The 19,600-nt window shown below is 41.9% G+C and overlaps 1 protein-coding gene across 1 annotated transcript; it reads left to right on the plus strand.

Annotated features, from left to right (window-relative positions):
- The first annotated feature begins 787 nt into the window (after positions 1 to 787).
- Positions 788 to 16,806, plus strand: Cela1 (chymotrypsin like elastase 1). Its single transcript, XM_078052400.1, has 9 exons — positions 788 to 887; positions 1,105 to 1,244; positions 1,923 to 2,005; positions 3,342 to 3,442; positions 4,505 to 4,630; positions 5,886 to 6,022; positions 7,648 to 7,793; positions 15,454 to 15,603; positions 16,558 to 16,806. The coding sequence occupies exons 2-9, from the start codon at positions 1,205 to 1,207 to the stop codon at positions 16,573 to 16,575; spliced, it is 801 nt and encodes a 266-aa protein (XP_077908526.1). The 5' UTR covers positions 788 to 887; positions 1,105 to 1,204; the 3' UTR covers positions 16,576 to 16,806.
- The last annotated feature ends 2,794 nt before the right edge of the window (positions 16,807 to 19,600 follow it).

Consider the following 19,600-nt stretch of genomic DNA (forward strand, 5'->3'; position numbering starts at 1 on the left):
AGAGTCCGAATAACTAGAATCTGATCTGTGAGGGAAGGAGAGTACTCCAGAAAGAAAGAAAAGATATGGGGTGCATGTGAAGGAGCATACCTCAGTGGGACCTCCAAATGAGATCCGGCTGGTGATGAGAATCAATCACAGCCAAGTTCCGTTTCCCCAGATGTGAAGACTGAACACCCTAGAAACACTGAAGAAAGCATAGAAAGCAAGTTTTATTTAAAGGATGGAAACAGACTTCTCCCAGGAGAAAGAAGGGGTCCATAGCTGGTATCTGAAGAAGTGGGGGTGTCCTGCCCCTTTTATATATTTTAGAATTTCTTTGTTCTCACACACTCCCCATCCTGCTTCCATGACCCATGACCAAAGTGACTCATGATCAAAAGGTGGGCCAAGAGTGGGAATGAAAATGCCCAGTGGTCCAGGAAGGAAGGGAGCAGCCCAGGAGGCATTCATTAACAGCCCCTTGTTGGGAGGAACAATTCCCTGGAAGGAGATCACCTTGACAACAGGTTGCAGCAGGGGAGAGGACTCTGAAGGTATTAGCATTTCAGTACTCCAGTGGCAAGTGACTTGGCCATGAGTGAAGGGAATGTGTCCTGAAGATATTAACATTCCATTTCCTTTGAATCAGCCTCCATCTTCCAGACCCCATACAGCTTCTATCTTCCTGACCTGATCATCTATTTACACTAACTGCCTGATCTCTGTTCTTGCTTCACTGCCTCAGCTCCCAAGTAGCTGAGATTACAGGTGTGCACCACCATGACTAACTCCTCCTTCCTCTTACTGACCACTCCCCCCTCCTTGCCTTCATCAACTGGTGCACCAGGCAGGTCTTTGCATTTGTGGTGCTTCGGAGGACTGTGGGAGCAGTGACGGATGACAAGGTAGGATGATGAGGGGTGCACCCCAGGGGAAAGCCATCCCTGGTTCTCCATTTTATTTTTGAAATTTTGTTGGATGTTTTTCAACTAAAAGCAGATGATTAATTGAGCTCCAACTTTATTCTGTCTTTGAAGAACAGATTAATTAGTTTACTTGAAAAGAAATCTTTTCATTTGTACTTCCATGTCACCTGTGCTTTTCCCTGCCTTCCACCCACAGCCCTGCCAGCTGGCAGGAAGAAGGTCAGCAAAGCTGCTGATAAGAGGTGTATAAAGAGGTTGGCTCAAGGCAAGGGACAGTGGTCTACTCTGCTGGCATCATGCTGTGCTTCCTGGTGTTCGCCACCCTGGTCCTTTATGGTAAGTGGATCATTTGACCTGAGTTCCACAGTAAGGGGGTTTGATCCGGAGGGTGGGAAAGCCTTCCCTATGCTGGAGCCAGCTGCCTATCCCAGAGGAGAGTGGGACGCTCTGCCTGTAAATCCAGCAAAAGTTTTACTTTTCTGGAGCACATGATAGGAAAGATGAGAGCCATGGAAAGACCTTTCTGGGTGGCAGTTCTCTGAATCATGAAGTATAAAGAAGCCCCTTCTGGGGGTACCTGGGCTTCTCCACCAGCCTCCTTCACCAGAGGACATCCTCAGCCAGTGCCCACCTGGGATGTGCATGCCTGTCCCTGTCCCCTGGAGAATCCTGCTAAAGTATGGGAGAGGATTCTTCTCCAGCCCAGGGGTGACCTTGGGTGAGCTAAGATCACAGGGTCCTCTAGTCCCTAGCCTGGTGATTTTGGATAGGTCCTTCACAGCAAGACAGAATTTCAGGACTCCTGGGACTTCTGGCACTGCAGACTCCCTTACTTTCAAAAAAAGGCTCAGAGAACTCAGAGCTGGGCCCCTCATTTGTTAGGAAAGAGCTGTGAATTTGCAGACAAAGCTAACATTCCTCAAACACAACCACCACTCCCCACCCCCACCCCCACTTCCACCCAGGGTTGACCCCATGCTTAGTCATCACTCACTTTTCTTCTGTCCCACAAAGGAAACAGCATCCCGAACTTTCCAGAAACTAATGCTCGGGTGGTTGGAGGGACTGAGGCCCAGAAGAATTCCTGGCCCTCTCAGGTGGGTGTTCCTTCACAGCCCAAACTTTTACCCAAATAAGACTTGCTGCACACTCACAAAAAGTGTTGTGCTTGTCTGTGTGCGTCCTGATTAACAGGCAGCTCTCCAATTGTCTATTTTAAAGATGGATGGGACCAGGCTTGTGTGGATTTCTAAATGTAAAAGCCTTGCAAGAAGGGGTTTGAATATCAGCCATACTCTCCCAGACATGCACCCAAACACAATGACTTTTATACCTCAGAGACACTACTGTGACACACCTGCAGGACTCTGTGCTAGACCCACACACTGGGCTCCACATACCTTCAAGCACGCATGCCCTCACCAGCGCATGAAGTACACATGTACATGCACCACACAGTACCACAGGCATTGAGCGCTGTGCTTATTTGGCTAGAGTTACCACTTGCTTCATGCAGGAGCTGGCCCCTGATCCAAGCAAATGTAAATATATAAAACTGACAGCCTGGGTACAGTGGGGCATGCCTGTAATCCCAGTAGTTTGGGAGGCTGAAGCGGGAGGATCACAAGTTCAAAATCAGCCTCAGCAACTTAGTGAAGCGCTAAGTGACTTAGCAATACTCTAAGCAATTTAGCAATACTCTGTCTCAAAAAATAAAATAAAATAAAAAGGGATAGGGATGTAGCTCAGTGGTTAAACACCCCTAAGTTAAATCCCTGGTACCAAAAAAGCAAAAACTGGCATATTGATTGGTGAATAGCCACACCTGGAAATTAAACTAGATTCAATTTATGACAGTTTGAGCCCCAATCTTCAGGAGATTCGCTGTGTAATACAAGGAAGCATGAACTTAAAAAAAAAAAAAAAAGCATTCCATTAGCATTTCTAAGTATTCCCTGGGTTGGGGGTACAGGATACTTCTTGAAAACATTGAAGGGAGAACTCTTTTGAGAACTAAATGGTATAGGGCTTAGATGAAGGAGTTACAACTGGATACATTTCCTTTCCAACAGGGTACAGAGGTAAAAGGACCTGGGCTCTAGGCCCATTGCAACACTAGCCTATAAATGCCAAATACAGTATTGTGCCTTTATTTCCCTATCCATGTGCACAGCAAACATCACCAAACAATGGAGCACTCTTTCCAGCTGACCCCAGAAACATCTATGCACCCCTTCTCAAAAACACACCCTGAGTAGCCATTACCAAACAAACAATAGCAATTGACTGGTCAAAGGAAACCTGCCTGCTCTCCCTAGTCCAGAAAGTTAAGAGGATGTCCTCAGGAAAGTCAGGAATTTAAGGTGACATATTTGGGGGCAAAGATTTTGGGCAAACACCAGCCTATTCTTCTTTTCTTTCCTCCCCGTCTAGGTTTCCCTCCAGTACCAGTCTGGAAGTTCCTGGTTTCACACTTGTGGAGGGACCCTCGTCAAAAAGAACTGGGTGTTGACAGCGGCTCACTGCGTGGACCAGTGAGAAAAAACAAAGACTAACATTTCTGAGCCCCTGGGAGGGAAAAAGTTACCTTTTTGGAGAAATTTATACAACTTTGACTTATACCGGGGCAGTATAATATGGGTGTGGGCAGTGGGCTATTGCCCAGCCCATCTGTGTTTAGGAGTCAGTGGAGCAAGGGTATGAGAGAAAAGTACAAGTTTTGGAGTCAGGAAGGATCCCTTCCAAATTTTGTTGCACTATCTCCTCCCATGTAGCCTTGGGCAACTTACTTAGCTCCTCTAGTCTCCCATTCTCTTATCTCTAAAACTAGGTAATAATACCTATTTTGTAGAGCTGTTATGAGGAGTGAGTACATATCTAAGTGCCTAGTCAACATAGGACTGAAGCCGTTTGTTCATATTTGTCATGAGCAGAAGTTTTCATATTTGAGCATGAATCACCTGGTGCACCTCTAATCCCAGCAACTTGGGAGGAGGCTGAGGCAGGAGGATCACAAGTTTGAGGCCAGCATCAGCAACTTAATGAGACTCCATCTCAAAATAAAAAAATACAAAGGACTGGGGATGTAGCTCAGTGGTAAAGCACCCCTGGGTTCAATCCCACGCATGTGTGTGTGTGTGTGTGTGTGTGTGTGTGTGTGTTGTGTTTGTGTGGGGGTCACCTGGAAGGCACAAAGCTCCACTCAGCAAAGTTTCTGATTTGGTTAGTCCTGAGTGAGGCTGGTTTCCAGGACCACAATTACTAGCTGAGAAGTTTGAACTTCTTTTCAAGTCCCTCTGTGGCTAAGAGCCATGATTTCACTATGCTTACTAGGTGAAGATGTCCCAGGTGAAGATGTTTAGCTTAATAAACCGTGAACATGAAGTTGATAGTAAGTTTTTCCACTTCCACAAGTCAGTAGTAAATTAAGGAATGAGAGAGCTTGTTACTTCCTCCTCTTGGAGGGTCTTCCATCCTCATCTGCGGGCCAACTAAGATGGGTTCCTATCCTAAAGATAAAAGAGTTCTTTTCAACTTTCCTCTCGGGAGGAAAGGGAGCCTCCTGAATCACTCAGGGCTTTCCCCTCTCACTCCAGCCCAATGGTCTTCCGTGTGGTGGCTGGGGACCACAACCTCGGAAAGGAAGAAGGGACGGAGCAGTACATGGAAGTGGATAAGATCGTGATACACCCGTACTGGGACAGCAAGGACGTGGCTGCCGGGTAGGGACAAGGCGGAACTGGGGGGTGGAGAGCTGATGAGCCAGCTGCTGGATCTAGTTGGGTCTTGGTTCCCTTCACGTGTTCTCCCAGAGGCTAGAGGGGCCTGCATTGCCTGAAACTTGGTGGCTTATGGGCCTTTGATGAGGAGTCTGGAGAATCTCTGGGCACTGGGTCCTACAGGGAGTAATAAACTGGCTCATTCATCCAGAAGAACTTTGAGAATTTAGACTGGGGAGGGCTTGAGAATTTCTGAAGATCTTTAGGATTTGTTTGATGTAGGTGGGTTTGCGTGATTTGATTAAGTGAAGGCCCTTCTCTCTATTTTAATGTCTCTAGGCTTTATTTGATTGTTATTATTTATTATTCACTTTATGGAATACACTCTATAAGTAAAGGGAGATTTTTTTTTTTCTTTTGGTGCTGGAGAAGAAACTCAGGGCCTCAGGCATGTTAAGCACGAGCTCTCCCACTGGGCTAAGACCCAGTGTCAAAAGGAAATTTCTTAAAATGAACCTTACATAAGACCAAGTTGTAAATTTTGGGGGAAGAAATTATTAAAAAAAATTTTTTTTAGTTGTTGACAGATCTTTATTTTATTCATTTATTTATATGCGGTGCTGAGAATTGAACCCAGTGCCTCACACATGCAAGGCAAGTGCTCTACCACTGAGCCACAACCCCAGCCCTGGGGAAGAAATTATTAAAGTGATTTTTTTCAAGGCTTTGGATTTACCTCAGTGGTAGAGCACTTGCCTATCATGAATGAAGACCCAGGTTTCATCCCCAACACCAAAAGAAAGAAAGAAGAAAGAGAGGGGGGGTGGGGAGGAAGGAAAGAAAAAATTAAAAAGAAAGAATAAAGGAAAAAAAGGTGATAATTCTGTAGAGTGTGGAGGTGGGGATGGGTACAAGTATTGGGACACTTCTGCAGAGCTTTCAGAGCCATGCAGTCTTTCACATCTTTAAAAGCTGCCCCCAATATCATGCCATCTGCTCCATTCTGATTACCCATTCTCCACTTCCCAGGGATGCACAGATCAGAGCCAGGCTGCAATACAAAAGCTTCTCCAGCAGATGGTACTGTTAAACATATAATGTCCTACTGTAAACTCAAATGCTTAGCAAGTTAGCTTCCTTCTTGCAAGTGTTGGTTTCCAGCTGGATGGAGTGACAAAAGCTTAGTACTGACCAGTGCCAATGCTGATCAGAGGGAAGACCTGATTCCACCAGTAAACTATCTCCTTTCCTCCTGCAGCCATGACATCGCCCTGCTGCGTCTAACCCAGAGCGTTACCCTCAATAGCTATGTCCAGCTGTCTGCTCTGCCCCTGAAAGGAATCATTCTGAGAAACAAATATCCTTGCTCCATCACAGGCTGGGGCAGGACCAGGAGTAAGTTATCTACATTGGCACCATCTACCACTGAGATCTTGATAATGCAGCTAAGCTTCTGGAGTATATCTTTCTGTGGTTCTAGGTGTTTATAGTCAGAGACCAACAACCTAAAGACCACAGATAAAATAACTGATACATGAAACTAAGCTAAGAACAGGCAGTGGAATAGTCAAGTCATTGATTCATAGACCCTAAGAACTAAAAAAGACTTCACCTGGGTGCAGTGACTCATGCCTGTAATCCCAGCCACTCAGGAAACTGAGGCAGTAGGATTGCAAGTTTAAGGCCAGCCTCAGCAATTTAGTGAGGACCCTAAGCAACTTTAGCAAGACCCTGTCTCAAAATAAAAATAAATAAAAGGACTGGGGATGTGACTCAGTGGTTAATTGTCCCTGAGTTCAATTCCCAGTATTAAATAAATAAATAAATAGATAGATAGATAGATAGATAGATAGATAGATAGATAAGACTTCTTATGCGAAGAAACTAAGGCCCAATGAAATTAAGGACCTTAATCACATGACTATTAGTGCAAATCTGGATTCAGAAGCCAGGCATCCTGGGTCTCACTTTATTGGTAATTATACCATCATGCTACCTCCATAGACAGGTACTGGGCTGAGTGGGAGTAAATGAACCAGGAGTAGCTATAGATCCTCATGAGTCAGGGCAGAGGAAGTCTCAGCCCTCTTCTGATCATTATGAGAAGATTTCAAGTAGGGAATATTATTCAGAAAATATGGAAAGGTAGGAAGGCTATGAAGAGAAACAGGAAGGAACATTAATCTTGATGCAAAAGACTGTCAGCCACAAGGTGATACTTTCTTTACTGAAGGACAGGCAAGTCATGCTGTGACCAGCCAGTCCATTGGGAAAACCTAGAGCTGAAAGAGACATGCTTCTAATCCAACTCTGCCCTCCTGTCAATTCACTGAATGTCACTGTGGTTCAATTTCTTGATCCATAACATTAAGCATTGTTGCAATGATCCAAAGAAATAGCACATGGCATCAGAATGAGAATGGTTCTGTGTTAGTAACTTTATCCTCACAGAATCTCAAAGTTGAAAGGAGCCTTAAAATTTGTCTTTCTTGAAGACTTTGAAAAGCCACAAGAGTCAAGTAAAAAAAGCTGTACCAGGCTCTTAAGAAATAAAAACAGGTGTGTGTGATCACTGTTCTACTTGTATTGTAAGGAGTAGGACAGACAGATGAGTTGTCCACAAATAAGGCCTTTCTAATTCCTTAACACAGTTATCCATGAGTGATAGAAAGCAGGAATAGGATTCTTGGTTTAGAGACTGGGAACAATGAGCAAGGATACCTCCCCAAAGGAAGAAGCCGGTAGCTGCCATATAAGGAGGAGAGAGGCCAGCCTGGGCAACTTAGCAAGACACTGTCCCAAAATAAAATTAAAAGGGCTGGGGTATTGCTCAGTGGTAGAGCCCTTGCCTAGCACATGAGAGAAAAGAGTAGAGGATTCATGACCTATGACAAGCAGAGAGAAGGAGCTCACCCTGACTCCATGGTACACCAAAGCTTGGGACAGTTTAGCAGGGTATGGAAGGATTTTTCCCTAATCAGCATCAGGGGCTGACTTCCAGTGTTGTATGCCCTGTTTAGCCGAAGGACAGCTAGCCCAGACCCTTCATCAGGCGCCCATGCCCACCGTGGACCATGCCACCTGCTCTCACCCTTCCTACTGGGGTTCCGCTGTGAAGACCACCATGATGTGTGCTGGTGGAGATGGAGTTAACGCTGGATGCCAGGTAAAAATTACAAGCATCAGGAGTCCCACTTCATTGCTTTCCCCTCTGCTCTCCCCGCTTCCCTCCACCTTTGGCTCACTCCACACCTACTCTGGTATCCACATGCAGTCTCCACTTCCTATTCTGGTATCAGAATGAGAATGGTTCTGTGTTAGTAACTTTATCCTCGCAGAATCTCAAAGTTGAAAGGAGCCTTAAAATTTGTCTTTCTTGGGCCGGGGTTGTAGTTTAGTCGTAGAGCACTTGCCTAGCATGTGTGAGGCCCTGGGTTTAATTCTCAGCACTGCATATAAATAAATAAAGTAAAGGTCTATTGATAACTATAAAAATATTGAAAGAAAAAAAATTTTGTCTTGCTTGCCACACCTATAATCTCAGCTATATGAGAGGCTGAAGCAGAAGGATCGAAAGTTTAAAAGCAGCCTAGGCAATTTAACAAGACCCTGTCTCAAAAAATAAAAAAGCCTGAGGATATAATCTAGTGGTAAGGCACCCCTGAGTTTAATCCCTAGTACGCATCCCCCAAAAAGTTTTGTTTTACTTGATGTCCCCACCTCAGAAGCTTGTATATGGCCTAATATTTGTATATTGGTATATATATATGTTCTTCAGAACTTGTGACCTATATTTTTATGACAGGAATGGGGCTGAGGCTGGAAAGATGGTTATAATTGGGTGTAAGGTAGCTCCCACTCCTATCAATCCCAATTGTTCCTGTATTTCCTCCATTACCACCCCCTTACCCCAGTAGTATTTACAGCAGTAGATTACCAGCGAATATGGTAGGGGAAAGTACACAAAATAATTTTATAATAGTTTTTATATAATAGAATTTTACTCTGTTTAGACAAGATCAGTCAGCAATAAGTCATATTATAGATTTCTTTCTTTTTTCTTTTTTGGGGGCCCAAATTGGATTTGACCCAGGGGTGCTTTACCTCTAAGCTATGTCCCCAACCCTTTTTAATTTCTATTTTAAGACAGGATTGCTCACTAAGTTGCTGAGGGTCTTGCTAAATTGCTGAGGCTGGCCTCAAGTTTTCGTTTCCCCTGCCTCAGCCTTCTAAGTTGCTTGGAATTACAAACATGAGCCACCATGCCCAGCCACTTTACAGATTTCTTAATGCAGTTCAACAATGTTTGGTGTGTAATCTACTACATGCCAAGCACTGTGCTAAGTGCTAGGGATACAAAGATGAATGAATCAGACAATGTCAAGTGGGGGAGAATCCAGTAGGATATTAGAATACATTGTGACTAAGTGCTAAAAAAAAGACACGCAGAGAGTGATATGGGGACCTGAGGACAAATACTCATGGAGTCAGAAAAGAACTTTCTCCAAGAAAGTAAAATGTGCTGTGAGTCCTAAAGGTTAAATAGAAGGAAGCTAGACCAAAAAAAAAAAAAAAAAAAAGGGTGGGGGTGGGGTGGGGGTGGGAAGACATTTAGAAAAGGGAACAGCATGAATAAAGACATTAGTTGAATCTTAGAACACATGAAGAATTACTGGGTGTTCCCTACAGCTACAGCAGAGCAGAGGTTTAAGGGCCACATGCCAAATCCAGCCTGCTGCCTGATTTGATATGGTCCATTTTGATATGGTTAGGAGAAAAAAAATCAAAAGAATAATATTTTAGGGGCTGGAGTTGTGGCTCAGTGGTACAGTGTTCACCTAGCACAGGTGAGGCACTGGGTTTGATTCTCAGCACTACATAAAAATAAGTAAATAAAAATAAAGGCATTGTGTCCACCTACAACTAAAATATATATATATATTTTTTTTTTTTAAAAAAGAATAATATTTCATGACATGAAAAATATATAAATTTGCAGTGTTCTAAATGACATTTTTGGGGGAGGGGACATGGCCTCAGCTGATTTACATAGTGTTTTAGGGCTGCCTTTGTACTACAATATAAAGGTTCCAACAGAGATTTGCATAATTTGGATATTAAGTTAACTGATAAAAAATTAGATATAAGAAAGAGGAACTGGGGGCAGAAAGTGGGGTTGGAGACACTTGAGAGCAACTGATATTCTATCTCCCGCCCCAGGGAAAAGTTGTAGAATGAGAAGCAGTGAGTTAGGGAAAAACTACAAGAATATAAATGCTTGAGTGCTTTAGGGCCAGGTGAAGAACAAAGAACTCACTAGAGTTCTAAGTAAGAGAGGAAGAGTAGAGTTATAAGAAAAATGTGTAGCAGGGATTTACAGAATCTCAGGAAATACTGAAGGTCATCACACAGTGTGGCTACTTTGGCAACTGGCCAATCACTGTTAATCACAGCAAGAGCAGTTTCAGTGGTGATGGCAGAAGCTCAATCAAAGGGTAAGGAATGTGTGTGGGCTAGGGTTATAGCTCAGTGGTAGAACGTTTGCCTAGCATGTGTGAGACACTGGGTTCAGTCCTCAGCACCTCATAAAAATAAATAAAATAAAGGTATTGTGTCCGTGTACAACTAAAAAAATTTTTTTTTAAAAAAGGGTAAGGAATAAAGAAGCAATGAGAAAAATTGCAGAGGATGTAAATAACTCTCCCAAGAATCTTGGATGAATGGGAGGAACAGAAAAAGTCTGGTACTTTTAATGACAGCAAATCATGGAGGGGATGTATCTTTTAAAAGGAAAAGAAAATGAGTGCAAAGTTAGAAAGGGAATAATGGATGGCACAAGATCTCAGAAGAGAAGGGAGAGTTGGAACTAAGAGCACAGAGGGAACTGACTTTGATGAGGAGGAGGGACACCAGACATACACATGAATGTGAAAGAGTTTGTAGGGTGGGTAGCTGCAAGTTGTCAGGTGTTCTGTATTATTGCTTCTGGTTACTCATGAACTAGGAAGAGTCCACTTGACTGCTAAAAATGAAGGTGCAAAGGTTATATGCATTTGTAATAAAGAGGTGAAGGGAAAGAAGATTGTCCTCCAATGTGTTGAAGTTGGAGACCAGGTAGTAACCCCCTGGATGTATACTCCATCTTACTCACAGACCCAGATGGAGGGAATGGATTAATCCAGACCTGGGTTTCTTGCATGAGTCTGGAAATTGAACAGAACTGCAGATCAACTACAAGGTACAAGCTACATGGAGGAGGAAGAGATGTCACTAGCAGGAAGCTGGTTGGATGGCTGAAATAGTAGAATGACAGAATTAAAGGGATTTTTGTGACACACACATACCCAAAGAATTATGGAAATAAGGTGACCAACTTACCCCAGTTTTTCTATGACTTTCACAGTGTTAAAACTTAAATGCCAAGAGAAACAGACTAATGCATATGTAACCTTTTCTAAGTCCTCATCAGTCTATAACTGTTTCTTGTTTTTTAGTTGTAGATAGACACAATATCTTTATTTTATTCATTTATTTCTATGTTGTGCTGAGGATCAAACCCGGTGCCTCACACATGCTAGGCAAGTGCTTTGCCACTGAGCTACGGCCCCAGCCCAGTCTATAACCTCTTAAGATTTATATCTTTCTGAGTAAATTTCACACCTTTCTGCTTTCTCAAGGCCTAGAACTCTGAAAAACCAGGGTAATTCTCTTCCAGCTGCCACCAAGTTGTTAATTCTCTGAGACAATTGTGTTTCTAGGTGTTTTCCCACTGGAGTTTCCCAAATAGTGTCTTGTAGCCTTTCAGAATTCTGAGTTCCCTTCTCCTCAGAGTGAATTCACAGGGGCCGCTCCTGATTCAATGGACCCATTTCCAATAAATTCTTTTTCAGCTCTTCCTTCTGCCCTAAAATCCTCAGCCACACTCTCCACCCTTCAGAACCCCTTCTCTTTCCGGTCAATTAGCATAAGACAATGGTATTTCATACAATTTAATTATCTTCTGTTCCTCTAGCTCTGAAAAACTCTCAAATCCCTGGTAGGATATAGGTAGAAGAGATTCAGGTTGTTTTGTTTTGATTATAGTGGTCTATTTTTATTTATTTATTTAAAAAATTTTTTTATTGGTTGTTCACAACATTACAAAGCTCTTGACATATCATATTTCATACATTAGATTGAAGTGGGTTATGAACTCCCAATTTTACCCCAAATGCAGATTGCAGAAGATTATAGTAGTCTAAAAATAAAAAATTTTCCTAAGCAGTTGGGGTGGGGTACAGCTAGTTCCTCTCTAAAAGAATTCTCTCCAATTTGAACTTTCGGTGTTTTCTTTCCTTTCCTGTTTTGTTTTTATTTTTAAGGTTAAGTTTTATTGAAGCTATACCTATCAAATTGCTTAAACTGGCAAATAAGACCAAGAGACTCCATAGTGAAAAAGAATAATCAGTATAAATAAAAGAATAATAAAAGAGGGGTCCACTTTTAACTCTTTCCACTGATTGTTTTGCAGTCTACCTCCATCTATGGGGAAAAAAAGAAGATATAGATATAGATAGATATAGATGGACACAATATTTATTTAATTAATTTTTAAATATTTTTAAGTTATCCGTGGATCTTTATTTATTTATTTATATATGCTGTTTAGAATCAAACCCAGTGCCTCAGACATATCAAGCAAGTGCTCTACCACTGAGCTACAACACCAGCCCCTAAAATATATATTTAACATTACTACTTAACTTTTCAGTTCAGGTATTATGGAATATGTGGATCTCTCTTATGCCCACACATTGTCTCCTTCTGCCAACCATGAGCTTTTCCCATCACCTCCTCAAACTCTCTACCACCCCCAAATATTTTTGATTAGATTAACAATCAATGTTTATTATGATTATGTAAAATGCTACTCACAAGTAAATCATGTACTATTCTATGATTACTTTTTCTTTCTCACGTTAATTTTGTTTTCCCTGGAGTCAGTAACTTTTTCATTTGCTGAATACATAGTCAATTCATCACTAATTCAACTCTACATTCTCCTCTATTTTTTTTTTTTTTTTGCTGGTAACAGTTTTTTTTAAATTGAATTTATTTTTTAAATACATGACAGTGAGGGGCTGGGGTTGTGGCTCAATGGTAGAGTGCTCACCTCACAGGTGTGAGGGCCTGGGTTCCCTCCTCAGCACCACATAAAAATAAATAAATAAAGGTATTGTGTTCAATTATAACTAAAAAAAATATTTAAAAATGACAGTTGAATGCATTACAATTCTTATTACACGTATAGAGCACAATTTTTCATATGTCTGTTTGTATATAAAGTATGTTCACACCAACTCATGTACTTTGGATAATGATGTCCATCACATTCCCCCTTCATTGCTAACCCCCTGCCCCTCCCTTTCCCTCCCACCTCTCTGCCCTATCTGGAGTTCTTCTATTCCTCCCACGCTCCCTCTCTCTACCCCACTATAAGTCAGTCACCTTATATCAGAGAAAACATTCGGCATTTGTTTTTTTGGGTTTGGCTAACTTCACGTAGCAATATCTCCTCTAACTACTTCCATTTACCTGCAAGTGCCATGATTTTATTCTTTTTTCCCAGCCTTAATATTATTATTATTTTAGAATTTGAAACAGGATTTTGCTAAATTTGCCAAGGTTGGCCTTGAACTTGAGATCCTCCTGCCTCTGGAGTAACTAAGATTTCAAGGCTGAGACACCATGACCAGCTTTTCCACTAATTTTTAACCTTCCTGTTTCAGCTACTCTTACCACTATTGGTCTGTGTCTTGGTGAAGGTCTATTTATATTTATTATGAGGGATACTTAGTGGGTTTTTTCTTTGTAGAAACTCCAAATCTTTTGTTCTGAAAAATGTTTATTCTTAATAGTTTTTTCCCCTACATTCTTAGTTTTCTCTTTCTAGAATTTTTGTTTGTTGGTTGGTTGGTGCTGGAGCTGAAACCCAGGCCTTTTCGTATGCTAGGTGACTGCTCTACCACTGAGCTGCATATACCACTGCCCCCAGCCCTTTCTAGAATTTTTGTTGTTCATATGTTTATCTCCTGGTCCTCTCCTATATATTTTGTTTGTTCACTCTATGTTCCAGCACTCCCAAACTTTAATTTCTACTATCAGATTTGTAAATTTTTGTTCTCTAAACATGTTTAATGACATGCTTCTCTTGTATCATGGATGCAATATTAACTATAGTTTTTTTTTTAAAGAGAGAGAGATTTTTTTAATATTTATTTTTTTTTAGTTTTCGGGGACACAACATCTTTGTTTGTATGTGGTGCTGAGAATCAAACCTGGGCCACACGCATGCCAGGCGAGCGTGCTACCGCTTGAGCCACATCCCCAGCCCTTAACTATAGTTTTATTGCTTATTTTCTTTCTTCTCCCTGCATAGAGTTTGCCTTCACTTTTTATTCCTTTACCCCTCTCTCTTAGTATGTATGTATGTATGTATTTATTTATATTTTGTGGTGCTGGGGATTGAACCCAGGGCCTTGTGCATGTGAGGCAACTGAGCCAAATCCCCAACCCCTTATTTTTTATTTTGTTCAGAATTTGGGATTGAACCTAGGGGTCTTCTAATTTTATGTCTGGCATTATACACCTGGCATTCTAAAAGCTGAGTAAGAACGGTGTCGAGATCCTAGTCTATAAACCTCTGGGTCATTGTACTGCTAAGCCTGAGCACATAACCATTACCTTATTCATCACTTTCTCTTCTCTTTACCACACTTAGTTTAACATGTGTTGATTACCTACTCTCTGAACATTTTGGTATAATTAGACCCATTGATCTAAATACTGGGGATAAAGGAATTATTAGAACTATATACTTCTCCTATCCCAGGTTCAATTTAAGTCAACTATTGAATTTATGATGTTCAAAATTCAATTTGGGTACAGTGGCACACCCCTATAATCCCAATGACTTGGGACACTGAGGCAGGAGGATCACAAGTTTAAGGCCAGCATGGGAAAAAATAAAGGGGGCTGGAATGTAACTTGGTAATAGAGCTCTTGCCCAGCATGTACAAGGCCATGGATTCAATTCTCAGTACTACAAAAATAAACAAATAAAATGAAATAAAATAAAATGGCTGTGGGTATAGTTTAGTAGTAGAGATCCCTAGGTTCAATCCACAGTACTGCAAAAAAAAAAAAAAAAAAAAAGAGTTCAAAATTTTGTGCTTGGGCTAAGGATGTAGCTCAGTGTCAAAAGTATGTGCTTAGCATGGGCAAAGCCCTGGTATCCATCCCCAGCACCACAAAAACAAACAACAAAAGCGTTCTATGCTAGCACTGTGAAGAGGAATGATACCAGTAAGACATAGTTCCTGACTTAGAAGTTCATAGATATGTGTGGGAGGCAGAAGCAAATTATGAAACCAAAATACAAGGCAACTGCTGCAAAGAGAGGAAGAAGTGCTTTGGTTGTTTAGAAAGGAAGAAGAGATTCATTTTGATTGTGAAGATATGATGGAAGTAGATAATTGAACTGCAGTTTTAAAACTATACAAGATCTCACAAAAAGAAAGGGGTAAGCAGGGGCTGGGATTGTAGCTCAGTGGTAGAGTGTTTGCCTCAAACATGTGGAGCACTGGGTTCGATCCTCAGCACCATATAAAAAAAGGTCAATAAGTGAAATAAAGGTATTGAGTCCATTTACAACTAATGTAACTAAATACACACACACACACACACACACACACACACAAAGGGGGGTGGGGGGGATGAGCAGACCATAAGCCAAGACAGAAAGATCAAAAGATCTAGTTTTACGACTCTGCTTCTCTTCCTTGCAGGGTGATTCTGGAGGTCCCCTCCACTGCTCGGTGAGAGGCAAGTATGCTGTCTACGGAGTGACCAGCTTTGTGTCCAGCCTGGGCTGTAATGTCTCCATGAAGCCCACAGTCTTCACCCGGGTCTCTGCTTACATCTTTTGGATAAATAAGGTGAGTCCTCTCAAATAATGGGATGAAACAGGTTATCTTGAGATCCATATACTGGCTGGGTTAGGGAGCAAAAGGTGGGCTGGGACAATAATTGTTTTCCTTATGTAAAGTCCCTTCCCTTCCCCTAGAGGGGAAGTGTACTTTCCCTCCACATTACTGAGTTTCCTTTCCCATTGAGCAGACTTCACTGTATTGCTTAGCTTAGGCTAAGATTGGGGCAACCATAGATCTGAACCAGGCACATATCCTAATTCAAAGTCAAGGGAAAACGAAACTCAGAAATGCCTGTGGGGCCCTCAGGCATGCTCCTTTCCCATAATTTCTTTCTAAGGGCATTTTGAGATTTTGCTTTAATTTTTGAAAGAAATTTTACCACCTTAAGCAATGCTTGAGAGTTAAGTGAGACTCTGCCTACACTGATGTGGTAGTAGAGCCATATAATACATCTCACTGTGTACTTGTAATGCATCCTGGAGTCTTGTGACATGAATCTTGGCTCACAGCAATTTCAAAGTCTGTCCTTGCTGCTATGTCGTGAGCATATACCTATAATACTGACATATCTAAGACCTAACCTCTTTACCCCCCCCATCCTTATAAACCTTAAATCCCATCCTTATAAGGGCCATACTTAATTAAGTAGGGCCGTACTTAATTGGGAGTCCTAAAAAACTAAGAAAGAAGGTAGACAGAAGTTACTGACTGTGGGTTAGGTGCTATGACACACACCTGTAATCCCAGCTGAGGTAGGAAAATTCAAGTTCAAAGCCAGCCAACTTGGTGAGACCTTATCTCAGATTAAAAAAAAAAAAAAAGACTTGGGCTGTAGCTGAGAGGTAGAAGTGGTAGAGGTGGTAGAGCATCTCTGAGTTCAATTCTTGTACCACCAAAAAAAAAAAAAAAAAAAAAAGTCACTGACTGACTGTGGACATAACTGTTTTTTTTTTCCTTTAGGTTTTTGAAAACAACTGAACATTACCTTGAGTCCATTGGTCTTCCAAAGATGGTTCTTAGATCTGCAATAGGACTTGAGATCAACAAGGAAAAAACAGGATTGGGGGTATATAGCTCAGTGTAGATTGCTTACCTAGCATGACCAAAGCCCTGGGTTTGATTCCCAACAGGGTGGGGTGGGGGCACAATCTAAGAGACTATTGAATGAGAGATAAAAAAAAAGCAAATAAAAATGAATGTACACTATCATACTATGTCTATTTGTAATTAAGCCCTCTAGAGGAAATGAAATTATAGGACCCACTTTGGATTTCACTGTATCTGTGGGCTGCTTCTTCCTTTTTGCTTCTATCTTTACCAGTTCACAAACTAAGCCCAGGAGGAGTGGTTTTACATTATCCATTTTAGGCTATTTTAGGAACTCCTTATCCATTAATTTATTCATACGCCCCCCTCCTATGCATATTTGCTATATTGAAAGGCATAAAGTTCTTTTAAAAGTTCCTTAGTGACCAAATGTGCCCTAACTCCTCAAGGTAGACTGTGGGCTCATCCTTCTTATGTTTCCCCCTCTAGGGCCTAGAACAAATGCTTACCCTAAGCTTCTGGGCAACAGGAACTACAAGAATATATTAGAGCTGGGCATGGTGGTGCACACCTGTAATCCCAGCAGCTCAGGAGGCTGTGGCAGGAGGATCATGAGTTCAAACCAGCCTCAGCAACTTAATGAAGCCCTAAGCAATTCAGTCAGACCCTGACTCTAAATAAAATATTTTAAAAGGGCTAGGGGCATGGCTCAGTGGTTAAGTGCCCCTGGGTTCAATCCCCAGTTCCAAAAAAAAAAAAAAAAAAAAGATACACTAGAGATAGGAGTATAGGATTAGGTTGGTAGGACAGATGCCAGAACATTAAGGAAGTGGCAAGTTAGGGGACTGGAGAACAAAGAATTAAAAACGAATCAGATTTTAAATAAAGAGAAAGAAGATACTAAACATTATTTTAGTTGAGGGGAAGATGCAGAACAGAAAGGAAGAGGCAACAACAGGATGGGGCCTCAAGCTAAGTGTGAATCAGCACTTTAAGGCTGGTACTAAAATAAGCAACTGGATCCAGGGTTCTATAAACCACAGAGAACTGGGAAGTTGATAATTTTACTCTGTCCTAGCAAAGGCTCAGTCTGTTAAGAGTAGCCTAGGAGAAAGCAAAGGGGGAAATGAAAGAAGAAGTCTAAGCAGATGAGAAGCTGCTTTTCATAACCATCACTAAAGGCCAGAGAGGAGGGACTAGGGTAGTAAACATTACAGCAGGGGAAATTAGCTAAAACAGGTCCTGAAATTGGTCCTATTATATCAACAGAGGCTTCCAGAATGTGGTATACACTATAAGCGCTGGGCTGGTATCAGGACTCCTGAGTTCCTGTCCACTGAATTAGAGGGGGTAGCTTGGGCAAATTAATCCTTTTCTATAACTTGATTTACCCATCTAATCAACTTCTAAGTATTGTTCCTGCTTTAATACTAAATGACTGGGTGACTATCAAATTCAGTTCCCAAGATACTGGCACTGAAGAGAGTTTCCTAGAAGGTAGTAGCTGCAATACATTGCTAAGAGTGCTGTGGAGTCTTGGGAATGACCCTAGGTATCAGCTTCCTTCTGCTAGTGATGCACCTGTTGTCATTGTTATCTTCTTTTGGTGTCCCAGCAGCATCACCATCCTCCGCATTTCTTTCCTCTCCTCTCCATCCAACATCAAGTCCTTCCATCTTTACCATTATGGCTCTCACAGATGATCACAAAAGCTAAAATCAGAATAAACACTAATCACTTATTGCCTGAAATTTTTGTGTCCATTTCTGTAAATGAACTAAGCAGACTACAGTGGAATCATCTGATTACCAACCTAGCTCCACCAGACTGTGAACATCTTGAGGTCAGGGGCTGCATTGTATTCATCCTTGGCTTCCCAGCACCATCAATGCCTGGCACACAGTTTAGTTTGAGTGTACTGTGTCTACTGGGGGGGAAAGAAGTGCAAAACAACAGCAGGTAATTTTGTGGCAGGCCTCCAACTTCTTGGGAAGCATATTTTGATCTCTTTTCCTTCCTTGAAAGAATTTAATATGCACTGTAGAATCCTTTTTTTTTTTAAAGAGAGAGAGAATTTTAATATTTATTTTTCAGTTTTCAGCAGACACAACATCTTTGTTAGTATGTGGTGCTGAGGATCGAACCCCGGCCGGATGCATGCCAGGCGAGCGCGCTACTGCTTGAGTCACATCCCCAGCCTCACACTGTAGAATCCTTGAATAAATGGTTCCTCCAAATGTAATATCCTAATTTCCAGCTAACCCCTCAAACAGGTCAGGGAGTAACTTCCACATCCACATCTCTAAAGAGACAACAGTTATTAGTAATCTCAGTAGCCCCATCCTAATTTGCACAATCTGTGTCTCAGTTCACATTCGGCTTCCACCTAGTATACTGCACTCCAACTAGAAAAACTTGCTTCCAGTCCCCTGCACAGACTCGCATACTCAGTTCTTTTTTTAATAAGATCGCCTCATTTCCTAAAGACGTCTTTTCTCTCTGCAGTTGTTGCTCCCTTTCACATCCAGATCTGGAGCCCTGGCTCCTTTAGGCACTCTCCCACTAGCAATTCCAGACTCAGAGCCAACCTCTCAGGCAGTAGCTAAACCGCAACCTGGGGCAAGAAATACAGTTGACTTGCCCACGCCACACGAATACTCCTAGAATGGAGAGACGTTTTCTGATACAATAGTCACAGTGAGTTGAACTCAACATTTCCTGCCAGGTTGTTTGTTATTTTCCAATGTTGATGTGCTGGCTAATTTGTTTTCTGGAAGGAATGAGTCTAGGCTCACGTTTGAAGATCCTGTTCAATGGGGTCGATGCTCCCCTGCCACAGGCAAAGTGAGGACCCACTGACCCAGCCTGGGGATGTCCCCACGGGGCCCCCAGCCTGCTGCTCTGGGCTGCACCCTGAGCTGGGCTGTTTGGGGCTGTGGATGGGCCTTGGCGTCTG

Source organism: Ictidomys tridecemlineatus, chromosome 6 (genome assembly GCF_052094955.1).
Source record: "Ictidomys tridecemlineatus isolate mIctTri1 chromosome 6, mIctTri1.hap1, whole genome shotgun sequence".
In the NCBI taxonomy this organism is placed as follows: domain Eukaryota; kingdom Metazoa; phylum Chordata; class Mammalia; order Rodentia; family Sciuridae; genus Ictidomys; species Ictidomys tridecemlineatus.